The sequence below is a fragment of the Myotis davidii genome, unplaced genomic scaffold (genome assembly GCF_000327345.1).
Source record: "Myotis davidii unplaced genomic scaffold, ASM32734v1 scaffold524, whole genome shotgun sequence".
In the NCBI taxonomy this organism is placed as follows: Eukaryota; Metazoa; Chordata; class Mammalia; order Chiroptera; family Vespertilionidae; genus Myotis; species Myotis davidii.
The window spans coordinates 1089296-1107814 of NW_006299263.1; the positions used below are offsets into that span (position 1 = coordinate 1089296).

At 38.3% G+C, this 18519-nt stretch overlaps 1 protein-coding gene across 1 annotated transcript in view; it reads right to left on the bottom strand.

The window, feature by feature from the left end:
• Nucleotides 1-18519, bottom strand: part of KIF13B (kinesin family member 13B) — a 176153-nt gene that overhangs the window by 13430 nt on the left and 144204 nt on the right. Inside the window, exons 35-36 of the mRNA XM_015571149.1 lie at nucleotides 16158-16269; nucleotides 9574-9707 (exon numbers count right to left, since the gene is read on the bottom strand). Of these exons, the coding sequence (XP_015426635.1) occupies nucleotides 9574-9707; nucleotides 16158-16269 (246 nt within the window). The remainder of the gene's footprint in view (nucleotides 1-9573; nucleotides 9708-16157; nucleotides 16270-18519) is intronic.

Sequence of the window (18519 nt, forward strand, 5' to 3'; positions counted from 1 at the left end):
TTTTTTTGATATTTTTTTTTATTGATTCCAGGGGGGAAGGGAGTGGGAAAGAGAGATAGAAACATCAATGATAAGAGAAAATCATTGATCGACTGCCTCCTGCAGGCCCCACACTGGGGATCAAGCCTGCAACCCAGGCATGTGCCTGACCAGGAATCAAACCATAGGTTCATAGGTCAACGCTCAACCATTGAGCAATTATACCCAGGCTAGGCTATAAGCACATTTTTAAACCATCAACAATGATATCTGATGTAAAAAATCTGAAGTTTCTACTTGTAGTTAGCAGTCCCAAAGCCATTCAGGATACATTAATTCCATTTTCTTTCTAACAAAGAACCTTAGGTTTTATTAATTTATCATTCACAAATATGTTCCAGGTGCCCACTATGTTCTAAAGATTGTACCAGGAGCTGGGGATAGACAGTATGAGCAGAGCCAAACACAGTCCCTATGCTCAAAAATAGTCACTGATATTCCTATTTAATTACATAAACAACTAAAAGGTCTACTTCTTCCATCAACAAGTAAACTATTTTATCAGTGGATAAAAGTGAATCAGACCATCCAAACAGACTTTTTATTTCAGTATAAAATATGTGTATTATTAATTCAAGTTATTAGAAGTACTACATATAGGAAAATTTAAATACTAATATTTCTGGAATTGTCAGAAAAGATAGTTTCTTATTTTTAGAATTTAGCTAGTTTACTTTTGAAATTTCTACATAATTGTTAAAAGTTATTTAAATATTTATATGAAAAAATAATTTGTATTTTTTAAAAAGAGAATGTAATATTTACTTCATCCAAAATAATGGTTGTTTTTCAAATGTCTATGAAGGATGAAGGATCTTTAGATAAAACAGAATATCTGTGTAATCTCAAAAGGTAAAAATAGGGTTTAAATCTAGACTGTTACCAGCTTGGTATGCTGTATCAGCTAAAGATGGTTTATTTTAAATTGTTGAATAAAAGAATATTTTGTGATGTAAAAATTACATGAAAATCAAATTTCAGCGTTCTAAATTTTATTGGAACACAACCACTCATTTGTTTAGTATTGTCTATGGCTAGTACCTATAGAGACTCTATGGCCTGCAAAGCTAAAATAACACTATCTGGCCCTTTACCAAAAAAATGTTGCCAATCCCTGACCCACAGAATCACACAAGAGCATACGATGCCAGTTTCTGAAAAATGACAGCCAGACCGAGGTCTCTTCAATCGACTTCTGTACTGCCTCAGGAACTTCCTTATTTTTATTCTTTTTCAGATTGGCTACTAACCCTGATTCTGAAGTCAACTTTGTCAGTATCCGTATTCTGGGGCAAAGACAGACAGCAACATATTATGATTTTGGAAAACGGAAACAGAGATAAACATCTCCTACCATCAGAGAGAAGGCCTAAGAATTCATCCCTTGAGCAACTGAAGGGAAAGCACTTGCCTTGACTTTCACGAGTCTGCATGCCCGCAGGCCTGTGCAAACCTCCCTCTGTTAACTCAAGAGCAGTGAATGTAGCATACCATATCCAAATACATTTATTATATGTGGCACTAAATTACAGGGGGAAATGCTCATATACATTATTTGTTCAAGGACCTGAATAATGAATGCAAACCAAAGGCTAGAGAACACAGCCAGATCCTTTTCTGAAGTTTAGTTAGTTAAGATGACGAACCAGATGCAGGAGTCAGCATTTATGTGGTCCCTTTCATCAAGGGAGCCCAAACATGAGCAGCCTAAAACAGCGCCTTCACACACAAAGCAAGGACCAGCGGCTGGTTTGTTTTCCCATTTTATATGCGGAAGGAACACTGCCGTGAAAGATGGAGTAACCATACAAGCATCTTTTTAATCAGCACCACAGATGTGCAGGGTGCTGCTCTCTCTCGAGGCTCTGCCCGTCTCCCACACCGGAAGCTGTGCTGAAACGGGAGAAAGAAAACTCCCTGAGGTTGACAAGGCCGTCCTGAGCCAAGTGCAGGACACTGGGACAAAGACAGGCCGGAACTGGGACTGTGCGTGTGACGGTGGGCATTAAATCTGAGCATTAACTCTTTAATTCCCCAGGTGAACCAAAGATGGCATTTGGAGTCCCTAAGTTTGAATTACATAAATAGCTTTATCTGAACACTAACTCCTAGAAACAGGAGAAAAGCTATTATGCCAAATTAATTCAATCTAACTAATTAGAGAGCAGGAAGTTCTTTCAATTATTGTATGTGCTGTCTGAGAAACACACTTGAATATGAGTACAGATTTCATTAATTGCAGTTCATTATTTTCCAGATTAGTTACTAAACTTGAACCAGAAGGTCAAAGACAGCTGTCACTTCCTCCAATGTGGTGTCTTTGCATCTTTGGGACTCAGACAGAAATCAATGACAAACAAAAAGATATCTCCATAAAAGTGAGAAACATGAGTCTTTCTTTATAAACATGGCCAAACCAAAATATTTTGTAAAATATTTGGATCTTTATTTCTAAATCTTCTAATAAACTGTTAACATCTCCCTTACAAGAAAAGATTGCGAGTCTTTGCAAACACTGGAATACAATGCTCCCAAACTATAGCACCTTGATCTGAGAACCTGCTGCTTCCAAAGAACAAGTTAATAAGCATCAATCTTTTCATTAGAATTTTACTGGGGTTGTATCTTTGCATGAAGGAGGGAACTGAACATTCTTGTTTGAAAATGTCAAGGACAGTCTGATTAAAAGCATTTTTTTGATAATAATCATTCCCTCATTATACAACCTCTACATCTATTCCACCTACTTGAACAATGAAAATATGAACAATGAGTGGAACAGGACCTATTCCATTCCTCGGTTCTTACCTGGACTATTTTTATATGCTCAAAATTTTATTTTTTAAAAATAGAAGTGACAGAAATCCCATAGTTTTTTAAGAGCGTATCCTGCTACCTATAAACCACTTGACTTATCCACAGCTGCTACCATTCCCTTCATTAATTTCATTTCTGTCGTTCCGTGCTTTCATGCCACGGCCGCAGGAGCCAGCCTCCATGATTCCTCCCGCCTTCAGTGTCCATCTGCCTCGCATGCTTATACAGGCAGCTCTCTCAGTCATTGTTTGGTCAAGCTATAAATAACTCCTTTAATCTTTCCTCATAAATCATTTTGGATGTTATTCTCTGAAATCCTTCCAACTGGTCAATGTATTTCTAGTGTCACATAGCCAGGACTCAGGGCAACAACCTGAGTGTGGTCTAATGCCCAAGAAGACCAGGCAGTGTTTAGGTGGGTTAGTAAGTTTCTTCATTATTGTGAATGCTCCAGAGAAGGCGTTTTAAGTCTCCAAACTAAACGTGGACAGAAACAGGAAAAGAAAGAAGTTTTAATACCTTTCATTGTAGTTAGGGAGGGAAGTGGAGAGAGAAATGGCTTTAAAAATGATGAAAAGAGAAAGTTGGGATTTGGAAAGGAATAAGAATATGCCATCATACATGGTCTATTTGGTTACCATGTACTGTCTGTTGATCCGCAAACTAACTTTGGGTTCTTTTTGGGTGTTGTTTCACATGCTAAATGTTAGGCAACACTACAATTATTTACTATCTTATGCAATATTCATGTCAATATTCATCCCTTCCTATACAGTAAAACTGATCCAGATTCTGATTTCTATTTTTAGGTATATGCATTGATTTCTATTTTTCTGGGTTCTATCTTTGATGTCATTCTAAAACCTACAATTTTTTTAGTCTGTTATTATTTATCTAGGCTGCCAAAGTTAGCAAACTAACAAGGCACTAGCAGCAAACAAAAAAGAGAATCAAAAGAGAGAGCAAGATTCACGGTAGTCTGTGTAGCCCTTATGATACTGGGAAGTCACACCTCACAGACTACGGCAGGGCCAGGTACTGACTAGGGTGATCTAGAATGTCCATCAGCATGAATTTGTTTTAGGCTAACTAGACTGGGGATACAGAGGAAGCCCATGGTCATGGTGCCCCTTCATTTCCATAATGTATTCAACAAAGTTATACACAATCTCTCTGGCAGAAGAAGAAATGTGGATTGGAGGTGGAAGGTCTGAATATATAGAGCTGAAATGTGTTGCTCTGTGTTCTGTGACTTGAGGAATGGTCTTTAGTTGCATATGATAGGGTTCTTCCTTCTGCCCTATAATGTTCAGTTTTTTTTTTTTATGACTCAAACACAGACAGATTATACCCTTTAAAAATTTGTAGATAGCTAGAACAAAAAATAAGCACTCAAAAATATCTTGGTAGCCTAGAAATGTTAAAACACAATTAAGATGCAACATTTTAGAAATGAATCTAAAGTTCCTTATTTAAGTATTTTTACACATCAGTTAAACAACATCGTAATAAAAGAGAACTCATTGACAAGAGTGTACACAAATAAACAGAAAAAAAAGGTAATGCTAGTTGACCAGAAGCATGATGGGCTAATAATACTTGCCTTTAAAAAAAGAGAGAGAGTGCAATAATATGCTACTTTGGTAAAAGTACATTATTTAGAAGGAGCTAACAGTTGCACTATTTTCAAGCACAGGGATCACTGTATCACTTCTGGGCTCCCAACTTTAAGCAAGAGCTTGACAACCGAAGAATGATGAAGCATTTATTATGAGATTAGAGGCCTGATGCACAAAAGTACAAAATTCATGCATGGCCCCCTGCAGGCCTGGTCCCCCCAAATGGCCCTCCTGTGCCAGCCCAATTGCCCCCAACTGCCCTCCCCTGCAGGCCTGGTCCCTCCCAACTGCCCTCCCCTGCTGGCCATCTTGTGTGTTGGAGTGATGGTCAATTTGCATATTACTCGTTTATTAGCTAGGATATAGTTGATTAACCTACACCAGTTAAGTCTGGAGTAAGCCTAGAGAACACAGAGCCCCCTCTTCCCCTCCCTTTAACCCCTGAGTAATAGCAGAGAAAACTCGGGGGGCAAAGTTTGGTTGGAAATAAGCCAACCTTGTCCCTAGAAGTCTTGGGAGGTTCCACAGGGAGGGGAAAGCTAGATTATCAAAAACAGGACCTCAACTTTCAGGTTTTAACTCTGATTTCCAAGTGAACGGGATGCCATTAGAGTAAAAAATTGGGGAACACTAAAGTAGCCAATGCCGCATGTTCTTGTTGCTGATATTTTGGGATTCCATTGGCACTAAAGGGCTGCATTTCCAAGGGTAAAACACCACTCAGGTGTAACAACTTAAAGCATATTTAAAGTGGCCCAATATAGTAGTGGGACCTCTATATGGATACTACCATTTAAAAGAATTTACTTCCCTTAGAGCTCTAGCAGAGGTAGCCATGATCTGATATGAACACATGCATCTTTGATCAACTAAATGCAGAACGAGCCGAAACCGGTTTGGCTCAGTGGATAGAGCGTCGGCCTGCGGACTGAAAGGTCCCGGGTTCGATTCCGGTCAAGGGCATGTACCTGGGTTGCAGGCACATCCCCAGTGGGAGATGTGCAGGAGGCAGCTGATCGATGTTTCTCTCTCATCGATGTTTCTAACTCTCTATCTCCCTCCCTTCCTCTCTGTAGAAAATCAATAAAATATATTAAAAAAAATAAAAATAAAAATAAATGCAGAACGACACGCAAAGTTTTTCCCTTCTTTAGGAATGGTTCTTTAGTGAAACTTACATCAATCCAGGAAAAAAGGTTCATCAATATGTCTTGATATCTCAAATCCCCACTCAGATGTGATTCTCTCACCTCTAAACAGCAACTGTAAACATAGTCCTTTATGCCACTTTATGACCCTTGGACATATAAGCTATCTAATATTATAATCTGCATATATGCCATTTTGTTATCAATATTCCCTTGCCCTCAAGGGTTATATTCTAGAGATAATCAATAAACATAGAGACCTAACAATAACTCCCAAGGGAAAAATTAAGGACGGTGATCCCATGCACTGTGTATGGTGGAGGCTGTTGTTTCAGTTTGGTTGGTCAAGGCCGCTCTACACTAAACATACTTCCTCACAGTAGCCTTGTATGGCCCCACTAGAAGTGAACTACTCTACATGAGACCTAGAAGCCATAAAAAGGACTTGGGAAAAGAGCAGTCCAAGTGAAAGGGGAAAATACTCTTAAGACCAAAAAGGACTTCATGTATTACTGAGGTTTAAAACGAACAAGCAAACAAAAGAATGACCCATATGGCTTAGTATTGTGAACAAAGAGGAGAATAAAGGGAATACGAGTAAAGATCAGGGACCACATCACACAGGAAGGAATTTACTTTATCCCGTTTCAGTGAGAAACAGTGGAAGGTTTCCAGTCATGAATTAATGTAAGGGTGTGGAAGATCACTCCGGCTACTTTGTAAATGAGACACTGTCCTGAGGCAAAAACAGTGTCAGACAGACCAACTGGTCAATTGCTGCAACAGCCAGAGACAAGAGTGGCACGATGAGTGAAGGGAAATGGAGAAGGTCAGAGGTTACTGGGTTGGGAGTGGTACCTACTCAGTTTCACTGGTGCACTGCTTGTAAGAGGTTAGCAAAGTGGATGTTTGTGCTACACCCTAAGATGGTCACGTGTTTTAGTATCTTGTGTGCTAGGAGTAAGCAGACTTGTGAGCTGAAACAATGTTTTGGACTTATAAACTGTGAATGCCTCCCTGATATGTAAGTGGAGAAGTTGAATGGGCAATGAGATCCACAAAGCCAGAGCTCAGGGCTGTCTGGGCTAGAGATGGAAATGTGAGCATTGTCAGTGTATGAATAGGTAAAGCCGTGGAGCTGAATGGCATCACCCAAGCAAAGAATTAGAGAGCCCAGGCTAGTGCTCTGGGTCACCTGAGTATCAGTGGCTTATGGAATAAGCGGGCCCAGGGAAGGCAATCAAGAGGGACTGAGCAGTCCACAGACGTTGCAGCACTGGATAAAGCCTAGCGACGAAGTGTCTCCAGCAGGTTGTAGCTGGAAGGTCGTCAGACAGGGACAGAGCTGGTGCAGGGAAGGGGCAACTCCCTGATGACCTTGAGTAAAGAGCCTTCAGTTCACGAACCAGTTGGAACATTTTAGCACTACTATTGGGCATCTCTGCTAAGTCCAACTTTTTTATCTTGTTAATCCTCACCCGGGAATACTTTTCCATTGATTTTTAGAGAGAATGGAAGGGAGTGGGGAGAGACAGAGAAAGAGAAACATCAATGTGAGAGACACACATTGATTGGTTGCCTCCCGCAATGCCCTGACCAGGCTGGGGATTGAGCCTGCAACCGAGGTATGTGCCCTTAACCAGAATCCAACCTGGGACTCTTCAGTCCGAGGGCTGACGCTCTATCTACTGAGCCAAACCGGCTAGGGTAAGTCCAGCTTTATCTTTCCATTTACTTATGAAATATTGAACACTTGGGACCACCTTCCCCAACACCTTTGCTCATATATGCTCAAAAAAAGTAAGCTGAATGAGCAAATACTGCTCTAAGATATCTTCAAAATATTGTGAGATTAACTCTCTTAAATTGGACATTACAAATTAGAGTTATTCTCCAATCACTAGATTCGCTTCTGACACATTGTTCGTGCAGAAGAAACAATCGCTTACTATCAAACAGTAAAAATAATTTCTGATTGTAGCACATGATTTGGCTTCTACATCAAAAGCTTAGAGAAGCATTAAAAAATAGTAACTGCCCTAGTTGGTTTGGCTCAATAGGTAGTGTTGGCCTGCGGACTGAAAGTTTCCGGGTTCAATTTCAGTCAAGGGGACATGCCCAGGTTGTGGGCTCAATCCCCAGGACAGGGCATGCAGGAGGCAGCTGATCAATGATTTTCTCTCATTATTGATGTTTCTATATCTCTCTCCCTCTCCCTTCCTGTCTAAAATCAATAAAAATATATTTTTAAAAAAATTATAACTCTAGTGGGCTGATTCAATGACTTCTAATGCCATTCTGATTTCCTTTAATGCCTATAACTCTGTCTTCACCAAATAGCAGTTGAAAAACGGTGGCTATCAAGCTTTAATGTGACTAGGAATCACTTTGGCTGCTTATAGAGGCAGATTATAAGGCGCCCCAGGTGAGCCATGGCTTGAGACCAGGCTGTATATATTTTTTAGTTGCCTTTTTTAAAAGTTACCATGGAAATTCTGACACAGTCCATAAATCACACTTTGCAAAATAATGATGTGGAAGATCAGAACAGAATACTGAATGTAATAACAAACCCTTGGGAAAATAATTTCTGCCTATCCTCACCCCACCAAATATTAGACTTGCTATTTCTTTTAGCTCTCATAGATTCATTTTGATAATTGTCAAACACCAATTACATGCCTAGTTAAATTTAGTTAAACACTTCCGAAATCTCAGTGTTTAATTTTTTCATCCAATATGTGTACATGTATGCTTATGTATAGGTTTATATAATGCTAGGCTGAAAATATTATATATCTGCACAGCAGCCTTACAAAACTAACACCATCGCCCTTGCATATGCATTTATGAACTTAGAAGATTCTTTTAAGTAGTTAAGGTCTCAGACAGGAACTCACCTGCATTTCTGTAACTTGAATGTTTCAAGTGAATGTGGAGAAGCTGATGTCAAAAGACCTATTTCAACAACCGAACTTGCACTGTATGTGTTTTTGAATGAGTATAAATAAATCCTCATTTATCAATTTCTGCTGAATGCACACCTATATAAGTCCAGAAATTGCATTGCCAACAGGCTTCCCATTCACCATCTCATATGAACAGTTTCCTGATTATTTGGAAAGCCCTTTCACATTTTCTCTAAAACTTATTCTAAGGCTGAGTTGAGTTTCAGAGAAAACAGGGAAATAAGACAAATGATCACTTTTAATATTTTAAGTGCAAGAACAGGGAAACCACAGTAGAGGAAGAAAAGGTGGAGAAGGAAGAACAGTGATGATATGAAATTGTTTGAAATGAGAAATGAAATCAAGAATTAAAAATAGAATTACATTTTCTGTTTGGCAATACACAAGAAACATTAAGTGCACTTCATAAATTTTACTATTGTTGCTCTAAGTGATATTACCATAAATCACATTAGGAGTGTACTTGGCATTTTTTAAAAGCAAAAAGGATTGAGTGTGTCAATAAGTTTAAACAGCTCTGTTATCTCTGAAGAGAGGGGAAGAGAAATTATCACAAGCTTTTACCAGATCTAAAAGCCCAGTTTTTACCCCTCCCCCCACACCCCCCATTGTTGACATCACTCTCACTCCAGCTTCAGTGCAACACAAAGCACCATTTTGCCAGCAATCTCAGAAAAAAATGTTCACTGCTGCTTTCTTTTATTTTGTTAATCCTCACCCAACAGTATTTTTCCATTGATTTTTAGAGACTGGAAGGGAGGGAGGGAGGGAGAAGAGGAGGAGGAGAGAGAGAGAAACACTCATGTGAGATACACATCCATAGGTTCCTCCCGTGCTCTCCCCAACCAGGGATGGAATCTGCAACCCAGGTACCTGCCCTTGACCAGGAATTGAGCTCATGACCTTTTGGTTCACAGGCTGACACTCTAACCACTAAGAATACTGGCCAGGGCTTCACTCTTGCTTTCTTGATGCTCTTACCTGATGTGCAAGGGGAGATGGCTGTTTGCCCCTTCTCTCGTCACGCACAGGGAAGAGGGACTTGAGCAGCTTGGGCATCTGTGGCACGAAGGATTTGACTGGGGTCAGGTAGGAGGCCACTTGGCTACTACGTCCTGTCAAAATATTGAAAGGAAAAGAAAAACAATTACAAAGACATCTCTCTCTTTACTGCAAATCTGACAAGGATCATTTGTAAGCAGATATAGCAATATAATTTAAAAAGGAATTCTTTAAAAATTAATATTAAAAAACAAGTATTATTATAGTTACCCCAAACACATTGGGGTTTCCTTTTCCAATTAAATAGCAGCAATTGGGGTACTTCTAAATGTTTTAATCTCCAGTATTCCTGTTAGTATGCACAGGGTCATCCAACCCCAGTCCTGTCACTAACTGGTTTTTTACTTTTAAATCACATAGCTGATAACACACACATGTAGCACTCCATGTAAACTTTAAACTCTTTGAAGTCAAGAACTATGTCTTATTCAACTTTAATTCTTCATGCTATTTACTGTATGAAAATGATGAAATGACCTTTCAGGAGGAGAGTAGTGTTCTAACTGTTCTTACAAGAGGGGAACAGAGGCCCTGAACCAATCATATTCTTACATGCTCTTAATTACCAAAGGCTGGGATCAAATGCGCAGATAATGCCTACGATATAAGATTTCTTTCCCCTTAGTGAATAAAACTAAATTTTTAGGAAAATCTAATCCAACTCATAAAAGACAAAACACTGTATCCTCATAACACTGTTTTTAAAGCAAGACAACTTGAGAAACTTGTAAGGGATACTGACTAAAGGAAGTACACAACCACCGGTATCTATTCCACGCTGACGCTGAAATGACTCCAGTTCACGGGCAGTACAGTTGTACATGGACTTATACAGTTTAAGGTTTCTACATTTTACACAAAGTAGTGTAATATTAACTCTAAGGAACCTATGAAAAGGTAAGGATGTTTTGTCAGCATGAGAGCAATCACTAAAAAATAAAGCAAAGAGATAGCTATAATGTCAAGAGATACATTAAAACTGAATTCAAAAAGTTCAAACAATTTTACAAGAACGCAAAAATAGGGAAGAGAGAAACAAACCGAAAGAAAAGGGATAAACAGAATATAAGTTTAAGATGACTAAAGAGACAGAAGATAAAATTGTCTAAATGCTGAGGGGAAGAAATTAGGGACAATCTAGAGTTCTATATGCAGTTAAACTAACATTCTAGAGTGAGTATGACCCCTAATTAAATATGTATCTAGCCAATTGTCAACTAAAGGCTGCATCTATCAAAAAAAAAAAAAAAAGAGAGAGAGAGAGACACGAGGTGTCTCCTGAGGGGAAGAACACAAAACTACCCATTCATTTATCCGCCCTCCCTTCCTTCCATCAAATTAGCCAGAATCTGATCAATGCTATACATCTAACTACCAATTTACAGAGAATCGTGTCCCTCATGGGGATGTAACCAGCAAAAAGAAGAATGTACAGTCTACTGTACAAAAACCTAGTTTCTTCAACAAATACAATGCAATGGAGAAAAAAAGAATGAGAAGAGCACATGGATTAAACAGATTTACACATATCAACCAATCACAATGGATGAACCCCACTTGGATTTTCATTCAAAATACATAAAACATATTTTTTATCCAATTGGGGAAATGGAAATACTAACAAGAGATATTTGATAATACTTAATAATAATTATTATTATTACCAGTGGCCTGGTGCACATATTCGTGCACATTGAAAGGCAATTAATTAGAAAGCTTTATCTGTATCGCGCATGCACAAGTCAACGTTTATTTTTCAATTGCCAGTGTGCGTCATATGTACCGGCTGGCTGGTCAGTCGGTCGGACGGACGGACAAACAGTTGGACACTTAGCTTTTTAGAGATATAGATTATTTCCTCACCAGAGGATAGAAAGAGAGGAACATCCATGCAAGAGAGAAACATCTATTGGCTGCCTACTGCAAGCCCTTTGACCAGGTATTGAACCTGCAACCTGTGTATGTGACCAGGGAATCAACCCACAACATTTTGGTGTGTGGGACAATACTCCAGCCAACTGAGCCACCCAGCCACGGCTATTTTTTTAGGAGTAAAATGTTACTGTGGTTATTGGTTTAGAGATACATTTACAAATAATTACAGATAAAATAATACCTGGGATTTGCTTCAAAATAGTCATTAGAGGGTAAGAAGTAGTGAGCATACAGATAAATAAAACTAGTGAGGAACTGATTACTTTGAAATCAGGAGGGGTACTTGAAAGGGCATATCATGGTACTCTTTCTACTTTGTATGTTTGGTATTTTCCATAGTAAAAAGATTCTTCAAAGTGAGAGCAAAATAAAAACTTTAATGTATAAAAGACATAATTTTCGGAAGAACCAAGATGGCGGCATAGGTTAACGCCGGAGTTTGCCGCCTCGAACAACCATTTCAAAAGTGAAACTAAAAGACGGAAGGGACATCACCCAGACCCACAGGAACGCTGGCTGAGTGGAAGTCCTACAACTAGGAGGAAAGAGTAACGAAAATAATACCTGGGATTTGCTTCAAAATAGTCATTAGAGGGTAAGAAGTAGTGAGCATACAGATAAATAAAACTAGTGTGAGGAACTTTACTTTGAAATCAGGAGGGGTACTTGAAAGGGCATATCATGGTACTCTTTCTACTTTGTATGTTTGGTATTTTCCATAGTAAAAAGATTCTTCAAAGTGAGAGCAAAATAAAAACTGTAATGTATAAAAGACATAATTTTCCACTAAAAAATGATTTTTAAAAGCACTAATGATGGATATAATTCACTAAAAAGAAACCAAACTCAGAAAAATACAGTGTGGTACAAGACAATACAGTGTGGCAATAATGATCAAAGCGAAGTGGTAAATATGTAAATCAAGTAGCACTGATTATATATACACAGGTAGATAGATATACATTTTACAGAATTTTAAAGCAAGGTGGCACTCTATATCCCAGTATTTCACTCCTAGGTATTTACTTGAGACAAATGTTCACAAAAAAGACTTATATAAGAACAAGCTTTATTTGTAGTAGCCAAAAACTGGAAAGAAACCAAATGCCCATAAATAGAGCTGATTAAAAATGGTAATAAATTCAATTGTGATAATGAAATATTTCTCAATATTTCTCAGCAGTAAAAAAGAATAAATTAGTGATACATGCAGCAGTATGGATGACGTGAATAGAAATGGTGAGCAAAAAAAAAAACCAAACACAAAAAATATATATATTGTATTACTTTTTTTTTTTAAGAATAGTTTATTATTTTTAGAGAGACAGGAAGGGATAAGACAGAAACATCAATGAGAGAGAAACATTGATTGGTTGCCTCTTGCATGTCCCCCACTGGCGATCAAGTCCATAACATGGACATGTACCCTGACCATAATAGAACCAGCAACCTTTGGGTGCACCAGACGATGCCCAACCAACTGAGCCACACCAGCCAGGGGTTGTATGATTCCTTTTATATGAACCTGTAGAACAAGCAAAACTAATCTGAAATTAGAACACTGGCTGATCAGGGGGAGTCACATAAATCTGCTATACTTGTCTGGGGTATCAGTTAAAAGGGCATATACATTTGTAAAAACTCATTAAATATGACCCATAGTAAAGATAAAAGCAGTCAACAGAATAGAACATGAGATGGTCCAGATGCTGGCTTGAGCATGTAAAAACTTTAAAGAAGCTTCTATACACAGGTCCAAGGATGTAAAGAATGTGGTCTTCACAAATATACAGAGAGGGAACATCAGCAGAGAAAGTAAAACTATTACAAAAAAGGAAGCAAATGGTAAATTCTAGAACCGAATAGAATAATAATTTAAATAAAAAGTTCCCTAAATGTGCTTAGCAGAAGACTGGAAATGACAAAAGAAATTTCCAACCAGAAGAAACAAGAATAAGATAAAAAGATTAAACATAGAAATTAGAAAAGAAATAGAGCTTCTGTAACCTATGTGCACAATATTAAACAGAAGGGAGAGAGAAAATTCCAGTAGAAAAAGTTTTATGAACTAATAGTTGAATATTGCCCAAATTTCTTGAAAAACTCAACCTACAGATCTAAGAACATCAGTGAAACCCAAGCACAATAAATACTAAGAAAATTGTACCTAAGCACATCATTGTCCAACTGCTAAAAAGTTAGAGAGCAAAAATTTTGAAAGCAAATAAACAAAGACATTATGTAAGGGAAAAGTGACAGAAATGACGGCTGAATTCTCATCAGAAAAGGAGTCTAAAAGATCATGTAACATCTGTGAAGTGCTGAACTAAACTGTCAACTCAAAATTATCTAGAGAAAATATTCTTAAAAAATAAGGTGAAATAAAGATATTCTCAAAAGGGGAGAGCATTCTTCCCCAGAAGAATGACACAATAAGAAATAATATAGAATACTCCTTGGGCTAAATGATATCAGATGAGGATAAGATCTTCAGGAAGGCCTGAATAATGCCAGAAATAATGACTATGATGGAAAATAGAAAAGATTCTCTCTAGTGTCTTAATTTCCTTAAAAGTGGTTATTTTAAAGCAAAAGAAGTAACATTGTAAAATGAGTTCAATAACACCTGGAAAAGTAAAAGATACAACAATAACAATACAAAATACGGAAGGGAGGGAATAATAAGATGGAACTACTGTTGCAAGGCTCTTACATGTGGGCAGTGGGAGATGACATTAATTCATAGGCTGTGACAGGTCAAGGATGTACACTAGGGTCCTTGAGCACAAACTTTACTAAGTAATCAAACAAATACAGGCATACCCGAAGGCCAAAACAGGAAATAAAATCAAACAATAAATTTTTCCTGTCTTTTGAAGGGGAGGAGGGGAGAGGATAACTATTTTATTTATAGCTATAAGATCCTATACAACTCTCCATCCTTCACTAGGTTTCTTCTTTTTATTATTTTTATTTTTCAATTACAGTTTATATTCAAGATTATTTTGTATTAGTTTCAGGTTTACAGCATAGTAGTTAGACTATATGATTGTCTAAAATATATTTTTCAATTAAACTAAAAGAAGACAAAAAGGAGGTCAGAGTGAAAAAATAAAAATAAAAGGTCAAATAGAAACTAGCCCTGGCCGGGTAGCTCAGTTGGTCAGAGCATAGTCCCAATAAGCCAAGATTGTGGGTCCCATCTCCAATCAGGGCACATATAAGAATCAGCCAATGAACGCATCACAAAGTCAATAAGTGGAACAAGTTGATCTCTCTCTCTCTCTCTCTCTCTCTCTCTCTCAATTAATTAAAAAAAACATGGCAGACATAATAATAATATTAGATGTAAAATAACTAAAGATGCCAATTAAAAGGCAGAATTGTCAGACTAGATTTAAAACAAAAGCTAATCCTAACTATATGCTGTCTACAAGATAGTCACTTTTAATTTAAAGACAAATATAGGCTAAAATTTTGAAAACTGAGAAAAAGATACACCGTGCAAACAACAAGCAAAAGAAAGTTGATGTGGCTATATTAATATCAAGCAAGACATATTTCAAAGTAACTATTACCAGAGATATAAAGAGATATTTCATAATGAGAAATATCGCTTCCTCAGGAAAAAATAATAATCCTTAATGAGTCTATATCTAACACAGAGTTTCTAAGTGAATGATGAAAAAACCCGTATAATTAAAGGGAAAAATAGAGAATTTTCACAATCATACTTGGAGATACAATGCCTCCCCTTAGTGACTGATAGAACAAATAGCAAAAAGTCAATAAGGGCAGAGATGAGATGATCAGAAGCAGGATGACCTAATTGATATACCCAGAACACGATGCCCCAAAACAGAATAGACATTCTTTTCAAGTACAAACAGAATGTTCACCAAGACAGAGCAAAGGCTCCAAAAACTTCAAAAGACTGAAATGTTAAAGAGTCTATTCTCTAATTACAATTAAATTAAATAAGAAATCAATAAGAAGACCCCCCAGATATATGAAAATGAATTAACATGCTCAATAATCCATGGCTCAGAAAATAAATCAGAGGTAAATTAGAAAATATTTTGAATATATAACGATGAAAGCACAGCATGCCAAATTTGTAAAATGAAGAAATAACAGAAATCAATGAAACAGAAAATAAAACCGAATGTTGGTTCTGTGAGAAGACTAATAAGAAAATATTTCCCAAGTCATTTTATGAGGCCAATATAATCATGATACCAAAAGCTAACAAAGACATTATTATTACTATTATGAGTAAAGTACTGACAGATATTCACTGTAGAACATATACACAAAAATCCTTAAAATGTCAGCAAAAGGAATCAAGCAAATATAAGGGATAACATATCACTATCGAGAAGTGTTTATCATAGCAATGCAAGACAAATTCAACGTTCACAAATCAGTGGAATTCAACATGTTAAGACAAAGAGAAAAACCCAGATGGGCATGAACTAGCAGAACCTGGGAGGAAATCCTGATTTATACTCTTTCTGAAAGCTGCTGGAACTTCATGACAGTGATTGGCAAATGAAACCCTAACTTACCTGGATCAGGAGAATGGTTATTCTGGGGACAACCAGGGAGGGATGGGGCGACCGGAGCGGCTCCTCTGGAAACTGCGATTTGTGATACATCCTGTTGACTTTCCCACCGGGCCTATAGGAGAAAATTGGTAATTTTGACTCAAATCAATAATTTAACAACAACAACAATAAAAAAAATCTAAAGATATTTAAGAAAAAACTGTTGTACATTACTAAAGCTTTATTCCCTGGACAGGACATGACCAGTTTGATGATGTACGTTTCTTCTTTAGAATAGCAGTTGCCAACCGGTGGTCCACAGACCACTGGTGGTCCATGAGGTCTGAAAGATTGGCGACCACTGCTTTAGAGCATTCATTTCTCAAGTAGTAGTGATACCTCACATTTGGATCTCCCTCCAGTTTAGCACTTAAGAGTCTCCTCAGTTCCATCCCCACACTCTTCCTACTACCGGATGCAGCTTCCCACAAAATATGGATATACTAACACCTTCCTTCTGAAAGCCTCCCTGTGTTCTGCTTCCTGACTTCTGCCCCGAGATGCCCTTTCCCACGGCAGACTCCCGACTGACTCAGGAACAACTCTAGTGGAGGCAGGCGTCTCTCCTCTCCTCTCCAGGGGTGCATCTTTCCATCCATTCACATATCGTCATCAAAGTAAATATTCTACAACCGTGTACTACCATGCTTCTCATTTTAAATAGACATTAAAGATAAGTTCCAGTTAAACCCAAATCAAGCAATCACATGTTCCAATAATGGAAGTCTCTGGATTAACAAGTTTTATTGTACTCTCAACTTATTTTATAAATTCCCATTAAAGAGATGTCCTGGCATAATACCCGAACAATGCCAGCCAGGATTAATTTACCATGCGACAGCTTATGGTGAGCCATAAAAATGGTGATACCATCAGAGCACTTTTAACATCAGTCCCACCTAGGACAGAAAGAAACCCCAACCAAACATTACAAGGACAAAAACCAGTAATTGAGATGAGATGCAAATCTCTTAAATGCTTCAAGTTCCCTTTGATCCTGTAATAATCACTAGAGTTAAATAATGGTATTTTATATTCATTCAGGCTAGTATTTCACAGATGCATGACCCTGACGATCCACTTGAGTTCTCATTAGTAATCACCTGCAAAGCGAGGTCTTCACTGAGCCTGAAGATGGATGGAGGTGGAAAGACCTCTTAGGTTTCAGATATGTATTGGAAACCTATCTGCTTTTAGCGGCAACCTGAGTACTGATCATAAAATCAATAAGCCCTAAGTGATCTGGATCCTCTTTACCTAAGAGAACACTCTTCCCTAGGAACTCTCAGCACTTGATATTTAAAAAAAATGGCAAGATGTTTAGCGTTAGGAAGCAAGGAAACAAAAACAGACATGAGAGACGATTCGGGAAACCGTGAGTCTGAAATACTTCATGGCAGGAGCGAATGAATCACACACTGACTTACAGACTTGGCTGTTTCATTAATGTTCTTTGCATTGAAATGTAATTATCTGTCCTGTCCGGGCAGCTGCAGCTCTGTGTTCTGGGACTTCACAATCAGGGGGCCGGACATGAGGGCGGACGCCCTCAGAGCTCCACAGAGGGAAGAAGCCTCCTGCTGTTCACAGTGCGAAGCTCGTGCAGGGTTGTTTTGAAGACAACTTACTTAATTTGAGAATAAATTTATTTTCAGGTTTTCTATTTTTCTGCCTTGCTTGGCAGCTGACAGAGTGGCACTCTGTCCCTTAGGAAAACTAAGGAGCTGATTTGGAGTCAGCACCTCGGCTGCTCGGTGCATAATGGTCCAATGACAAATAATGCAGGTGTCACCTCTTCCCCAAGGCGCTCGCGGGGCTCTCCAGCTCCCCGAGTAATTTCTCCCCGTTGGCACTCCCACGCACAATGTTACTACCAAGTCACAATGAAAGCAATAACTCTTACTGTCTCATATATTCAAATATCTCAAGTGAGAACATTTGAAAGGATGCATGCGGTACCTTAATTAATACCACCTTAGCCATACTGCTGGCCTATCGGATAATGAAAAACGGAGACACATTTCCCTTCATCCGTCTACCTTCACCGTCATTGTAACCTTGAGGAATCGTGAATGCTAACTGTTCCCAAGTCTCGCCGACCAGACACAAGGACACAGAGAGTCTCAAAAATCACTCTGGGCTGGAAGGAGCCCTGCTTCGGAGGGAACAACAAATGTGGATGATAAACTGGGAACAACACTCCTTCGTCCTCTCCGACACCGCAGACCTCTGGGGAAACACATGCCAACACCATCCACTACACCCCTATCTCCTGCAGTACGTGCCCCGTTCTCGTGCCAGAAATGAAACCTGTGGTTCAGGG